Genomic DNA, 16,036 nt, shown 5'->3' on the forward strand with positions numbered 1-16,036 from the left:
TGTTTTGTAGCCAAAATGGCTTAATCATACAGGGTTTTTAATAGCTATTGTAGGAATCATATATAAGAAGGTTGTCATGGTGACAGTTCATTTAGTTTTTGTGTTCCACAGTTATATGTAATTACCCTTAGTCCTTTGAACTGAGTCAGGAGATTTCTGCTTTTGAATCTTATGTAAGTGGCAGCAGATCTAAGTAATACCAGATCTGTGGATTTTAATTAGAGTGCACAAACAAAAGGTTATGAACAGTGCTCGAATCTCTTCGGACAATTTATTCAGAACTGTGAGTTCATAAAGTGGGTCAAATACACGAAATATATCCATTGAACTATTGGTGTATTGATTAGATTAAATTGGTCATTAAATTACATGTGCTCTTCTGTAAGGCAAAACTAATATTGAATATTTCTTGATATGTCAAGCAGAACAAGCCTTTTATAGTCAAGCCTCTATTTCTTGAGCTATTTACTAAAATGGCTAGTTTAATTTAGTGCAATGAAAATAACTGTTGTCGTATGATTACATCAATAATAAATTGTGTTGACTGCAAATGTGCACACACCTGAGAATCTTTTTGGCAAATGCTTGCTTTCTTTTTCTTTCTTTCTTTATGTATTCATGGCTGTTGTAAGTATGTATGAAAATGTTTCAAATTTACCTTCGCTACTAAGATCATTTTCCACTCATGCATGTCCAATTTGTGTTCATGCACGAGGAAACAATCGCATTATTCAGTGTGGCTGGGTGGTTAAAGGATTAGTGTTGCAATAGGGAGAAGGAATTTGGAGCCAGTTCCCAAACTTGAGGGGGATATTTCCGCTGACTCTGTATTCATTTTCCTCACAGTACTTACTAGTAAATAATCCTTTGTGAGTTCCGCTAACATTCAACAGCAGGTAAAATAAAATGTATTTTATATATACCTTGTTCGCTAGATGTAAATCGGCATCCTTCACAAGGGAACAAAAGAAAACAATACACTTTGTGTGTGTGTGTACATGCTTGGCTTCTGGTAACTGTCCATCTGTGCTAAATACCAGATGATGTTTGGTTGAATTGATTGAAAACCCGATGAACAAAGGACATGTCTAAGCAAAGCCCTTGCTGTGCAGTAATGGCTGTTCTCTGTTACTTTGTCACGTACAGGAACACTGGGCTAGACTTAATCTTCCCTCCCCTTTCTTTTTTTTTGCTTTCTGTGTGTTCCCTAGTGAATGTACTAAAAAAGATAGGTAATTATCCTGTTTTTCTGCCTCATTGATAATGGGACCATGAGTACTTTCGAAGTCTTGATCAGCATATATTAAATAATTGCTAACACCTGTGACGGCAAAGTGCAGGAAATACAAGTCTTCCGTGATTTGATTTGCATTGAAACGGTTAACTGTTTGGGTGTGAATCCTGCAAAATGAATAGGCAATCTGTTTGGTAAAAAAGACTGCAGTCTGTAATGTCAGCACAGCACAGTAGTACCTTTTACAATATTGTAACTATGTTCTCTTTTCTGTTTAACCTTGGTTTATAGACACCAAACCAGATTGGGGGGAAAAAAAGTATTCTTTCCATGTATTGATTTACTTATTAGTATACCTTTATCTTAAATTGAGGTAATTTAAATGTGACTTAAACTCTCAGGATGACTTTTATTTTTCAGGGTATGATCAAGCTTATTCTGCAAAATTACATTTTGCCTTCTAGCCACAAAAGTGATACATTATGCTTTATTTAAATAATACAGAATTTTAAAGCCTCTTTATACAAAGTGCTCCATGATTGCATTAATAAAGATGAAGTTATGCAACTTTAATTTATATTACAGGTTGAAAGCTGCATTTGATTTCAAGTGTTCTGTGAGGTTTAGTTAACATTGTTCAATTAACATTGTTCAATTAACAGGCCTTTTGTGTAATTTAGCAGCAAAGAACGTCATTTATTCAGTATTGAAATAACTATGCTGCCTAGATTCATAATTTCTGACCATACTTTGGAAATCCAAATAGGCGCCCAGATATTTATTTTATTTCCTTTTGAAAATGTGTGTTCTGACATTATTTCTAAATGCATGACATTTTGAGGAATGAGATGAAAAATTACAATACAAATATGCATGTTTGTAATATACTTTTTCAAAAATAGTCTCTTTTAGTAAATATCAGAAACAGTTTGGACATATATTTTACATTTGTTACACAAATGGAGCTCATGTATTATTTTTAAAAAGTTTGTATTAACATGAAAACAAATGTTATGCTTTATTATACATTTTCCTATGGCTTTACAATACAGGCTGAAGAACATTACATCAGGAAATGTAATTTAGTAGAATCTCTGTGAAGACATTTGAATTTAGTAGGTCCATACCTGGGCTGTGAGTTTTTCATTGAACTTAGTTTAAACAGTATATTAATAATTAACTAAACACAATTCATTAGAATAATTTGAACAGAAACTAAGGTAGCTGTGTTTGTTTGTTGTTTTGGAAATCTCTGAAAAACTAATTGTGGCCCATTTATGTATATGTGTATATTATTATCTTCTATCAGAATAATATAAATGGTTTAATAGCCACATTTAACACTGCAGACGTAAAAGTATTCTGTAACAAAATCAAACTATTTGTATTATCCTGCTGTCTAGACCAAGGAAACTCTCCAGTTAGCTGGGACCCTAGCTTTTACATTAAAAAAAAAAAAAATACATATATATATATTGATTTATCGAGACCATAAACATCTGTCTCATAATATTTTAATTACTCTTCTGAAGCAAGACCATAATCGTGATTACTCCAGTGCATCTGTCTGCAATATTAGCATTCAGAGAATAGAAGATGATAAAAACAACACAACTCCAAGAGCCAACAGAAGAACAGCTGTTCTGTGTTACAAGCCTATAGGAAAGAGACCTTGGGACTTTACCTAATGTCATAAAAACACATGGGTTTAAAAGCAATCTAAACCTTGGAAGGAGCTCTAGCCACAAAGTGGCACAGTGATAAGACATCTGTTAGTCATTGCACATAAAAAATGTTATTTAATAAACCTAAGGTGTATGTAAACATATATTTCTCTTCACTCTCTTCATGATAGAAATGTATTAGAAGAAGTAAATTATAAATAGGCAAGATGACTCAAACTGAACATAACAAAGTTGCTCTCGTTTATTTTCCTTCAGCGTAAGATGTTCTAATCTTGTGCCTTGTGCTTGTGAAATCTGTCCCTTCTCAAAATATATATTGAAGCTAAAAAAAAAAAAAAAAAAAAAGTTTATTCTTGCTTTCACAGAATACAGTGTGTGTTTTAATGGACGTGAGACTAATATGTTATCAAATGTGAGAAACTGCCGTTCTAAGAACCTGCAGTGGTTTCTGAAGTGGTGCTGTGATAACACAGGCTGCGTACAACTGCTCAGCCCTAACTCTCAGGGCTGGTGTTAATGCTTTAATAATGAATCAGTGACAAATCCTCTGTGGCACTGTTCTAAGACCTTCTCAGGCAGTGCAGACCAAGTCTTCTGATGCGGCTTTACAAATCAAATGATACATAAAAAAGCATTGGACGGCATCCGGTCATTTCAAAGAAGACACTTTTAAATGATTACTAAAAATAATCATTACTTCGCATTTGTTGGTGTTGTTTTGTTACAGAATAAATCAACCCTTTGCTTGTCATGCTGTTGAAATCTACATGATGACGCATATCGACCTCTTTACATATTCACACTATCAGTCACCGTAGTACTGGTGCACATCTATTTACATCATTGTAATCAATTGCTATGGATCTGCTTCCACAGTCCAGATTAGATTTGCACTTTGTCCTTTCCTTAATACGAAGTACGAGGGATCAAAATCCCAAAGTGGATCTGCAGATATTTCTGTGAAACGAAGCAGGGTGAACAATCCCTGTTGGCAGTAATACTGCAGCAAAGAAAATGCATATAGTCAGCCCTTCAGGACTCAATTTATTTTTAACTCGTCTTCCCTGTCCTGCTGTCTGCAAAAAATGCTTCTGGCTTTTCATTATGGCAATCATGTGCATTTAGTGATGCGTGAACATCGCATAATCCCTCACTAACAGTTGATAAATTAATTAGATTTCTTTTTATAGCTGGAGATTTAGATACTTGATGAAGAAACAAGTGTCCAGACCTTAAACATGTAGCCTTTCTCATGTCACGTTGTTTCACTAACTATGAATCCAAGACCCATCTGACAGTAACATTTTTAATTATTACTGGATTAAAATTGCATGCACTGTAAATTGCCGTGCATAAAATAAGTCGGATGATATGTTAGAAAATGGGATTCTCAGAAATTATGCTCTAAATTATTTCCACCCTGTATTCCTATTCAGCTGGAACTTAATATAAATGTTATTTTATTGTATCAAAGAAATAGCAATTATGCACTCAGCGTAGTGACATGGATTAATCTCGTGTTGGCAGCTATATAGACCATTACTAAGACTTCCCTTGGTGCTGGCAGTACACTGTTGTACAAAAGTATCACAATGTGAACTGGCCATCATGGCACCCTTGACGAAAAGCAGCCTAAGGGTTTTTTTCCTGTTATTTTTGGTAGTTTATCTTTATTCGTTTTTGTTTCCCAGCTACTGCTATTCATTTTACTTTTAAAATGTATTTTAATGACGTTAGAGTACTTTACCAGTTCTCTAACAGTGCAGCCAAATTGTTTTCCTGTAGTTTATCACTTTCTCCACATAGTGCAGTTTTGTGCGGCTGTGTTGAATAAAGAACAAATATTTTTCCCTTTTGTGCAGCATTTTGTTTCTGTGCAACACTGAGTGGCACACCTAAGTCCTAAACCATTAAACAGTCTGAGAATGAGAATATCGTTCTTACAATTTTTATTAACCGAATACAGTCAAGGGGTTGCCAAACATATTGGGAAATATCTTTGCTTTAATATTCCTCTTGTAATAGGGGGTCAAGCCACAAGCAAGGGAGGTTTCTGTGGAGCCACTTTGAATGATTTGTAGTGTTTTCTGTTATTGATTAATTTGTTCTGAAATTACAAAGATGCTGTTCTGTTTTGCAGGTTGAGTCACCAATCGGGGAAAATCCGCTTGCTGGATGTTGGCAGCTGCTTTAACCCATTTCTGAAGTTTGATGAGTTCCTGACCGTTGGCATTGATATTGTGCCTGCAGTTGAGGTATGTGGTTCTCACAGGATTTACTCTCCACTGTAAATTAACAGAGGAGATTTTACTCGGACCAAGAGCATTAGTCTTGTGCTCTGTAATTGCCAAAGTGAAGATTAATAAGAAGATTGCTGGATCTTATAGATGTATATCTTTAATCCTGAAAAGGGGCAAACAGTCTATCTATAAAAAAAAAAATGATAGACTGAGTGTGGCAACTCTCACCTTTCATTAAATCCTCTTTCGGCACGATCAGCAGGTTTAGAAATTGTTTAGAAACTGGTAGATATTGGTGTTAGAGATTTAAAGGTAAATAAATGCTGGTCACAAAGGGAATGTTCAGCTAATATTGCAAGACCCAACACGCTACAAAATGTATGTGAATGAATTTGATTTGCTTATTGTAATGTTCGTGAACTTACTTAAAGGTAACTTAAAGGTAAATAGTCTTATTCATCATCCAAAATGATTGTTCTAACATTAAATTCCCATGTAAGAATAAACCAGTACCTTACAGTAAGTGCTCAGGGTCTTGGGACCAATCACATCAGTGGTCCAGTGCCCTATATTCTCTGTTCCAGGGCTGCCTTTTAAGCACTACTTGTGATTCATAAATCTATAAAACATAATTTTCCTGTGTGAGGTGGCATTTTATGTTTTGGTGTATACTGTTTGCAGCAGTGTTTTGTCTTAGATTTGAGAAGCTTTGGAAAGATTTAAGTAAAATGGCCATTGCAGGGATTTGAAAGTCCTAAACCTAAAGAAGAATATAAAGACGTCTGAGCTTCATTAAGAGGAGTCACAATATAGCTAATAAATACATTGTTATTGCTGTTGGGTGTAAAGGATTATACATGTTAGTGTAAATGTGGTCTGCTGAACAAACGCACAGCTATGCGTTTAGTATGTCTCCTCCGCTTGTGATTAAAAGGTTGTCAAAAGGTGTTCTAATACAGAGAGGAATTTGTGTAATAAAAATATAAATCCAGCTTCAGTTTTAACTTTAAACAGCTGGGACCCTAAATGTGTGAAGTGTCATGGAGTGTTTAAAACATAAATTAAAGAAAATCACAAATACGAGACCGCTGTGAATGTTAATTTATTTTAAACTAAATGGAGCTGTGAAACCATAAGCATTAGGTGTTACTAGTTTAACTGCAGTAGTCTTACAGGAGTTTGCATGAAGTGTTGTTTTTTTCCAATGTTTTTTCACACACACACACACACACACACACACACACACACACACACACACACACAGCAGTCATCGGGGGGGGGGGGTGGAAACACAACGGCAACATGCGCTGCTTTCTTGTTGCCCTTCCTGACACCGGGATGTCCCTGCTGGCTGATCTCAAGTCGAAGAAATGCCTGAACTAGATAAATGGCATAATTTGGAGATCTTGTGGCGAAGTCATTTTGCAGTGCCTTTTTGCAAGACAAATTATCAGTCATGTCTGCTGAGTTTCAAATGGCAGAGCAGATGCTCAGTTTTGTTACCTCTGTGATTACAGGGGCTTTTGGCAGGGAGGCCTGTGTTTATGGAAGCAGAATAGAGTCTACATCTACCTAAATGAAAGAGTTTTAGACGGGTTGCAGCCAACTTTTGCTTTGAAACGGAGGGTAAACACAAACATCAACTCCATGAAGATGTGGCGTAACAGCAAAAACACGGGTGGATTTTTAACTGTAATGGAGCATTTAAGAGACTAATAATACGAATTATAAGCTGAACATTTCAGTTCCCAAAGGAAGTTAAGAAAGTGAATAACGTTGTCAAAGGCCGACTTATATTTTCACTGAATTAGCATGTTTTTTCAGGCTCTACCAGGATACCCTTTTTTTCTTTCTTCTTTCCCCCAGACAAATTTGGTAGTTGAAATAACATACCCAGCTGTTACACTTTGGGAGCAGGCCACTCTCTTCAATGTGCAGTGAAGGTTTCTTGGCTTCGAGATGGGTTAACAGATGTTGTCTTGTTGAACCTGAAGGAGCACAGCAAGACAGCCTTGAATTTAGTCCAATAGCTGGCAGCTTATAATATGTGTATCTGTGTGTGCCAGCTTGCAGCAAAAATGAATGAAAATCATCATGTAAAGATCACCCAAAGTCCCTCTGTCAGAGCCATGCGAACCGGTCCGGATCAGCAGCATGTTATAGTCCGTCACACTTTTGTTGTTGTTGTAGATTAATGTGATAGACATAAAATTAGAACACAGTTTATATTACAGCTGTAATTTACTCCACCTCAGTCTAATTGCTTACTGACACTTTATTTAATATACAGTCTCTGCATTATGATATAAAATAGTTCAGATTACAAGTTAAAAATGAATTGCTTGTAATTCCTCAGAAATTGAGCTGTATTTTCTATTGAGTGATACTGTACAACAGGAAAGATGGTTTATACATCAATGTATTTGTTTCCAATATTAAAATCTTATTACTGAAGTTATTGAATAGTTGTTTTTGTTTGTTTGTTTGTTTTAACGCCATCCCTTCTGAGTCTGAGAAGTGCTGTGATGTGAATAGGAGAGATTGACAGTAGCTAAAAATGTTATTTTCTTGATTTATTAGTATTTTGAACTGTGAAATGACCCAGTTGTTTACCTTAATAACCAATGGGATGTGTTTATTGTAATAATCAAAACTGATTACATCTTGAATGGAAACTGAAATGTCTCCAGAAAAAGGGAAGGGCTTGCTAGCAGTAATTTGTATTCAGTATTTTGGCAATAATATGACCCTGAACTGTGCTTTGTGAATTTTTTATTTCTGACGACAGTGTTCAAATAGGTGGGAAAGTTTTTTTTTTTTTTTTTTTTTTTTTTTCCCATCTGTTGTCAATGATTTAAAAAAAAAAAAAGTGCAGTTTAAGGCTTTCTGAATTGGCATCGTCACACTGATGCATCACGTTGCAGATGAGTCATGCCTCTTGTCTTTGATTGTAAGTGACTAAGAGAGGTGGATTGTGTGAACAGATAGGGTAACATTGTTTGTCATGTAGCCTTCAAAAAGAGGATGATTTGTGCACTTAAACGTTTGAGACGTGTTGCACCACCAACAAATGGGGAAATCTTAAATGTACAAGAACCAAAAAGTTAGATGGTGGTTTTAAACAAAACATGACTTTCTTGGTTAGTAAAACCTAATTTAGGTTTGTCTCTGTTTTGCAAGAGTTTTTTTTTTTTTATAGAATTGTATTTTGTGAAGATGGAAATGTATGGATTTGATGGGGGTGTTTGTGAAGATATAAAAATGAACTGGAGAGGGTAAAGGAAAGCAATGAAAGAGGCTTATAAATCATGTCACATGACGCTCTGCATTAACAACACAGCTGCTGTGTGGTGGGATTGTGTGTGATGCACTGGAAGAGCTAGAATTGCAGTTAATTTAACACTGATAAATATCAGCAATTAGGGTCAGTCAGCGGGAGGCCTCGGATCTAGAGTATGCTGTTCCAGAAATGCCAAACCTCGTGGCTTGCTGAGGAAAAAAATATAGACAGTGTCTGATAATCTCCCAGTTTTACAAGAGTGTCTTTTTGCAAGATTACAAAGCCAGCGTTGGTAATGTGCAGGAAGAGCACAAGCATTAGCGATGCCGGCAGCATGGCGTGGTGTAGGAAAGGAGACGTGAGGCCTCATTAGGTCCCTTTTGTGTTTCTGATTCATGAGGTAGATGTGTTGTGACCTTTGTGTGTAGGTGTGTATATTACATTTTCCTCTCTTCTCTGTTCAGTTCCACAACCTTATACTCCCTTTAAAAGAATGCAATCAGAACAGCCTGTTGAACCTCCCAGGCAATGACATTTCTATAGAAGTGTTGCATCTGATGCAGCTAAATGCTTATCTTCTCTGCATAGTGGGAGTACTCTGAAATCCATCCTGAAATGGGTGACGCATGCTGTGGGAGGTAACGCAGAAGAAGTGAACCAGTTTATTTAACAGTGTGAAGATGTCCCTTTCTCTTTGTTAGGAACATTTTGTCGACCTGTTCCAACTTCTAGTGAAATCTGGCGTTTTCCAGTTAGTTTTATTAGGTGTTTTTGTGTGTGGAAGTGTTATAGTTTATTCCAGCTTACCTTGACTAAGAAAATGTATAAGGAACAGGCTTTAACATTTAAATATAGTTTGAGTGTTTAGCCGTGCACCCTGGAAGTGAGACCTTTTTATTACAGTTTGTTGCAGATAACACTTTTCTTATCCTCAGCTGCATAACGGAAACGGTTTCTCATTTCAGAAAATACTTAATTTTAATTAATACTTCCACATATCTCAGTTAAGTGTCTGGACTTGATATCTTTCACAAATTCACTACATCCATGTTAATCATGCTAGGTGGAAATCAACTGTTCATATGCCAACCGAATATTTTTAGATTTTTTTTTTTACAGATAGAAATGGGAGTGTGTGTGTATATATAAATATACAAATATTTACACTTTCTGCTAATTTCATGCAACAGATTCAGAAAATTAAGGTGCAGACTTGAGGTGCTGCCGGTTTAAACCATAATGGAAAACAGAGGTATTATTTGAAAGAGTGCACATTGCTTCTTCAGTTGCTTTATGATTTAAGCAATAAGAAATTACCTGAATATTTCATGTTAACGCTGCTGAAATGGACCGATTTAGACAGTATTTATAGAACACTCTCCCTTCTGCCTGACGTCCTGCTTTGACAATGCTTGTTTTTTCTCCCCTTGTCTCCCCACTTGTGTTTCCCCCAGAGCGTCTACAAATGCGACTTCCTCAACCTGCAGCTGCAGCAGCCTCTCCAGCTGGCGCGAGATGCTGTGGATGCCTTCCTGAAGCAGCTCCGCAACCCCATCGACGCCCTGCCCGGAGAGCTCTTCAACGTGGTGGTGTTCTCGCTCCTCCTCTCCTACTTCCCCTCGCCGTATCAGCGCTGGATCTGCTGCAAGAAAGCCCACGAACTCCTGGCTCTGAATGGACTGCTCCTCATCATCACGCCCGACTCCTCCCACCAGAACCGGCACGCCGCGATGATGAAGAGCTGGAAGGTGGCCGTGGAGTCGCTGGGCTTCAAGAGGTACAAGTACGTGAAGTTCTCCCACATGCATCTCATCGCCTTCCGTAAGGTCTCCCTGAACACCACCAGCGACCTCGTGAGCAGGAACTACCCCGAGATGCTGTACATCCCGCAGGACTTCAACAACGCCGAGGAGGAGGAGTACGCCGACGTGCCAGTGCAGATCCGATCCGAGCCGGACGAGGACCAGATCGCCTGCGGGTTCATGGAGCTCCCTGAAGCACTTTATGACTCGGACTCCGGCGAGAGCCAAGCCAGCTCCGGAATGTTCCACGAGATGGAAGACCCCATTTTACTGCAGAGCTAATGGACCGGACACTTAGAGCAAAGATGGGGCGGGGGGGGATTAATTAAAAAATGCCTTTTATTGTCTGAGCTGCTGTGTTGCCAAAATAATTCTGCTGTATTTCAATGCTCTGTGTGTAACAAAAAAAAAATGCAGTTTGCACAGGAAAAAAAGAAGAAGTACAGAAGTGGGTTGTTTTTTCTACGTCTGATATGAAATTAACAATATATCTGTATGGGGGCTTTTTTAAATGAAAAGGATTGACCATTGAATGCCTTCAGGATGGATAATGGGTCTCATCCTTCATGTTCATTCTATCTTTTCATTCGTCACGGTGGACCATCGGAATAATTCATATAACATTGAAGAATGCTTCACGCTCGTGATGCAGTCATTTGTTTTGTATCCAGGAGGCAGATTAGTTCATCTAACATTTAAAAGCCAAATACTGAACCAACCTGAGGACACACACGTCAGACTCTTTCATGTTGGCCTCACGTTTGTCGGGCGGGGAATAAGGTGTTAGGTGTGAGGAGAGAAACTTCTTGAGGAAGTTTTTGCTGACTGCCTAGAGTTAGGCTGTAATTTGCACCCACTTCTTTGTGTAATTGTGCATTTAGTCTGATAGAGCTCTTTGTTAAATTTTCTTGACGAACAATGTGTTCTGTTCACTTTTGAACAAACTGGTGTTGGCCGTTTTTTAAGGCAACAATACCATTTTAACCTAGCATCTTTTGGCTGCTGACACTGGGAACCTCTTAAACAAATTGATGTCTGTAACATTTTAAGCTTCTCCAGCACTTTGCCGATATGCATATGATTTTTGAATTTTATTGTTGTGAATCTGTGAAAAAGAACAATGTTTTCTTTGATAACCATAGACTGTAATTACTTGGTACTTGTAATGCGAACCATTTAGACTGCGATTCATCTCTGTTCCAGGCTTTTGTATGTTTTATATGTTTATCAAATGTGTAGGTACTGGCCAGTTGGCATAATTCATTGAAAGCCTGTTTGATCATAAAACATGTCATTTTTTCAGGATCCAGTGTTTCAGTTTTTAACGTGCTGCCATTTTGAATATGGAATGAGGGGCAACCTACCAAAACTGATTATAAATTCCTGGGAGAATATCAATATCTTTAATAAAATCTCCACTCCAGGAAATACTTCAAATCCAAAACTGCTTACAGTTTCAAGCAGCTGTTCCTTTCATCAGCCAAAAGTTATTTGACACGAAAGACATTTTTCCAAATGCCTTTGTGTTGAGCTGTCAGTGTCTCGTACTTCTTTAAAATAATTTACCTCATAATGAGGTTTTGCACTAATACCCTCTCTGGTCTCAGTCATAGCTACTTTTTTGCTTTGAGTGCATTTCTGCAATAGCTTGGTGTGACCTAAAAGAAGTACTGTATACAATATTGTGGAGAAATGTTGTTATTGTTCTTAATAACACTAGCAAACTAGCTGATAACATGTTGCACTTCTTTATGAATTATATTTCTTCAGGTTGACGAACCTTCTGTATAGTGTTAATTTGTGGCACTTTATCTGATTTGTTGTTTTTATCCCGGAGGGTGCCAAAACCTATGAATATAACAATATTAGTACTTGTATTGGGTAACCAGTAGGTACGGCCAAATAAGGAAATGGCTGCAAGATGCAGTAAAAAATACTCACTGAGATTGAGATCATCAAGCCAATTGTCCTTCATTATTAATGAGGCCGTGGATCGGGGTGCCTTTTCAGACAAATCGCTTCCCTTTTTGTCCCCAGATTGTGTTTTCTGTTCAAGTTCTGTGTGGTTTGAAGCCAACAGCTTGAAGCTGAAAAAAACTTGCCAAATAAAGAAGTGAATCTCAGTGAGATCTTCCCCAAGGAGAATCATCACACATGAATCATAAATTGACATAAAAATGCTAAATTGAATCTGAAACTACAAAGATCTTAAAGAGCATACTAGTCCTAGTTGTAATGCTAATTGCCTTTACATGTAACCCATTTAGCTTAATATTGGAGGTCTATTTCCCTTTCCTGAGTAGGTTTAGCATTCTTCTCACCGCTACTTATACTGTTTGGTTTCAGTTGTATTGCTCAGTTTTTGCTTTTTGACATACATTTGCCAATATGTATGCTTCATAAGTTCCACTACTTTTTTATTTTTCCAAACCTATGTAAAAAAAAAAAAAAATAATAAAAAAAGTTTCTTTACATTGTGTGTAGTTCAGTTGAAGCCTTGCTGTATGATACTTTACAGGACTAGATGTCAGGTTCTTTGCATTGAAGGCTTCAGATCTGCTGGAAGACACAGGAGTGTAAGAATCTACTTTAATTTGTTTTTCCTATTTTCCTTTGACTTTCTCATTTCAGTTACTTAAAGGAGAAGGTGAATTACTCATGGTTAAAAATAAATCCAGTGGAAAAAGAATCTCTCTCCAGTGCATTGAACTGACTGTCAGGCTTTTTTTAACTGCCATTTTAGATGGCTTGCTGTATGGAAACTACACATTTAATTTAACTTCATGAAAGTAAATTCAATGGCACAATATCTGAGGGAGTCATGGATTTACTTGTAATAAAAATGTATTGATGGATTGTAAAGCAGTCTCACAAAAGTAGAATAAAATCTGAATCAAGAGGGAGAGAGGAGAGGGCAGAGTAAAAGCCTTACAGACTGCTTTCTTTTGAAACCTTGCTGAAATGTGGATGTCCACAAAGCCTTTAAACATAATGGATTTCAGTAGGGTTTCCCAGATTTGTTGCTCATTTTTCAATCTCCCCAGAACCGTCAGTTAGAAGTCTGATATTTGCATCAGTCCCGTTAAAGCATATGGAGGATAACGGTAAACCCAAGCGATCATCCTTGTTATGGTGCGGATGTGATGGAGAGGCTTGTTGGGGGGTGAAGTTCTGCTATTCATTACGATCCGTTGGAGTAACACTTTATTTTCCTCATTGTCTTTTTTTTTTTTTTTGGTACTCCACTGTCTCTCTGCATGACCTAGTTCATTTCCCTTGTATAAGAAATATATTTTGACTACCACAAGGCACAGAAGTGTTTGTATTGTTCAATGTTTTTTTCTTTCCCTTTTATAAATGAATGTGAATGCAGTTCTGTGTGGTTTATTGTCTCTGGTAATTATGTAGGTTTAAAACGCATCTGCGTAGGAATATGAAAATGGATCCTAAAATGTCTCTTATTGTCTATGAGATGGGTGAAGATGGCAGTGGGTTTATAATTTGGCTTGAGTTTAGAATGATACACTTGCTGCTACACAAGTGTGGTTTATATTGTATTTAGACCTATTTCACTCTAATCAGCCTATAGATTACAGAAGTAAGGATAAAGAGTAAAACTTCTGTAGGCCAAATTCAGTCCCTTTTGACTGTTTGACTGCATTTGTTTTACAGACAGCTTTGGGAGGTATTCTTTCAAGATCCATGGTAGTCTTCCCAAGTCTATTGCATTTACGATTATCACTATGTTTGACTTTCTTGCATTTGTCCAATCAAAATAATTCCATGCAGTGCATTCAAAATGTCATTCAAAATGGAGCTGTAGTCTATTGGTTTATCTTGCAAACACTTCCCAGTATTTACCATTAGCAGCCACTGTATGGTCCTGACCTGTGTGGTGCTGGGTAATGAAACTCAGAGTTGTAATGACACTGAGACCAGTGTCTTGTCTCATCTCAATATCTCCTCCACATCAAAGAGGAATATATAGTTGTTCTTTTGCTTAAAAAGTATCTTAAAAATGCCTCAAGATTTGACATTTCACAGAAACCCTCTTGAATATTGTTTAGATCTGCTTTTGCCAAGGGGTTGTTTTAAGATGGAGCTCATGATGTAAATACTTTTTGCATGGCTGCCTGGATCTCAGAAACGCATCATACCTATAAATAATATGCTCTTTGAAGAAAATAAATTAATCCCAAAAAGGAGAGAACTCGGTATAAAAGAAGACTGCAGACTAGTGCTTTAGTGGCCATTGATGTATGATGCTGTTTAGCTTTAGGTTCTGGATATCACCTTTCTTGTTCTGCCACTTTGCTTCCAGTTGAATTGGTAATTTCAGATCAAGCTCGTGGGACATGGCACCCCCTCTCTGACAGCTGTTGAGGTGCAGCTGATGACTCATGGATCTCCTCGCTTTTAAGTCGGCCACGTTCACATGACGCATTGTTCATTCGGGAAGATGTCAGATCAGCCTAAATCACCGAGCCAGTCTGACACATCTCTGAAGAATGGAGCAGTTCCACACCTTTCTCTGTAACTTATGAAGTAAAGGTCAACAAGGCCGATTCTTTCATTCATCTTGTACTCTGGTGTGCCATTACCTAAACTGAACTAAAGCACAATGCCGTTATGTTTTATGTGGGGGCAGTGAGCAGTGACAATCGGTGCTTTAATTTGCCAGCAGAGATGAAAAATAAGCAAATGTGTCTGAGGTTTTAAATTTCCACATTGCATTAAAAAGTCATAAATTATCATATATATGACCCTCCACCCCCTTTAAAGTCGAAATGACTCATAGAGAATATTCCAGCATGAATGTGAACTGCACTACCCAGTAATTGCTTTCTTTCAACACACTGAAAACAAACATGGGTCAAAACGGATCTTCTATGTTACATCAATAAGAGTATGAATTGCTCACAAAACGGGGATATTCAGATTATATTGTGAACCCCCAAAACAACAGAATAAGGATAAAGGTAAATGACTGCAGTTAATTCAGAAACATCTGGCAATGAGATCATCAACTCTCCCAGTTTAAATGGGTTCATGTTGGGTTGGAGGTCACCTGTAACAGGCAGGTTTGACATCTTATATCTGCATTAATGCAACCCTGCTGTACTCCTATAATGCTGTTCTTTGGTGGTGGTACTAGTATTGGATATCTCAAATGTCCAACTCAAGGTAAGGTGTGGCTGTGTTGTCATCTGGAGGTGTTCGGTAGTGATGCACAGTGAACTTTTTATACGAATGTGAACTTAGTTTTTTGAAAGAAATAAAGCATTGAACAAATGTTAAAGCATTAACAAACACTTTGCAACAACTCATTAACTGTACCTGTCTGAACAAAAGCGGGTTCTTTTAAGCATTACGAATGACATTTGAGTTACTTCAGTATTCAGTGGCTGCTGCAGAGCTCAGCAGGTGTAATTTGAAATGTGCATGAGAAATGTTTGAAATGAAAGGGAATGTAAAACTCCCTCATGATCAGTTTAGCCAACATTTGATATTTAAAATGTTTAATCCCTATCCATTAAGTCTCCCTCATCGTAAAGTTATGCCATGGATACCAGTTTAATGCCATATTTTCATTGTATCAACTGAGGTGAGTAGGAAAGTTCTGACAAGCTTTTTTTGACCGTTGCTGCTACACAACTGCAGACAAATTGTTGATCAAATGGTAAAAATAACACATAAAGACAATCGCCCCTTTTAAAGTCAACAATTCCCACTGAATGTTGAAACTTCTTTATCACAAGTACAAAAAAAAAAAGATCAAATATTTAGGGACACCA

The 16,036-nt window shown here is 37.3% G+C and overlaps 1 protein-coding gene across 3 annotated transcripts in view; it reads left to right on the forward strand.

Moving 5' to 3' along the window:
• The window catches only part of samtor (S-adenosylmethionine sensor upstream of mTORC1), a 47,331-nt gene extending 33,718 nt beyond the window's left edge, over window positions 1–13,613 (forward strand). For all 3 annotated transcript variants that reach the window (XM_066723689.1, XM_066723691.1, XM_066723690.1), the window contains 2 exons: window positions 5,060–5,174; window positions 9,894–13,613. In XM_066723689.1, the coding sequence (XP_066579786.1) occupies window positions 5,060–5,174; window positions 9,894–10,523 (745 nt within the window). In that variant the 3' untranslated portion in view covers window positions 10,524–13,613. The remainder of the gene's footprint in view (window positions 1–5,059; window positions 5,175–9,893) is intronic.
• Window positions 13,614–16,036: the final 2,423 nt, after the last annotated feature.

The sequence above is a fragment of the Amia ocellicauda genome, chromosome 15 (genome assembly GCF_036373705.1).
Source record: "Amia ocellicauda isolate fAmiCal2 chromosome 15, fAmiCal2.hap1, whole genome shotgun sequence".
NCBI lineage: Eukaryota > Metazoa > Chordata > Actinopteri > Amiiformes > Amiidae > Amia > Amia ocellicauda.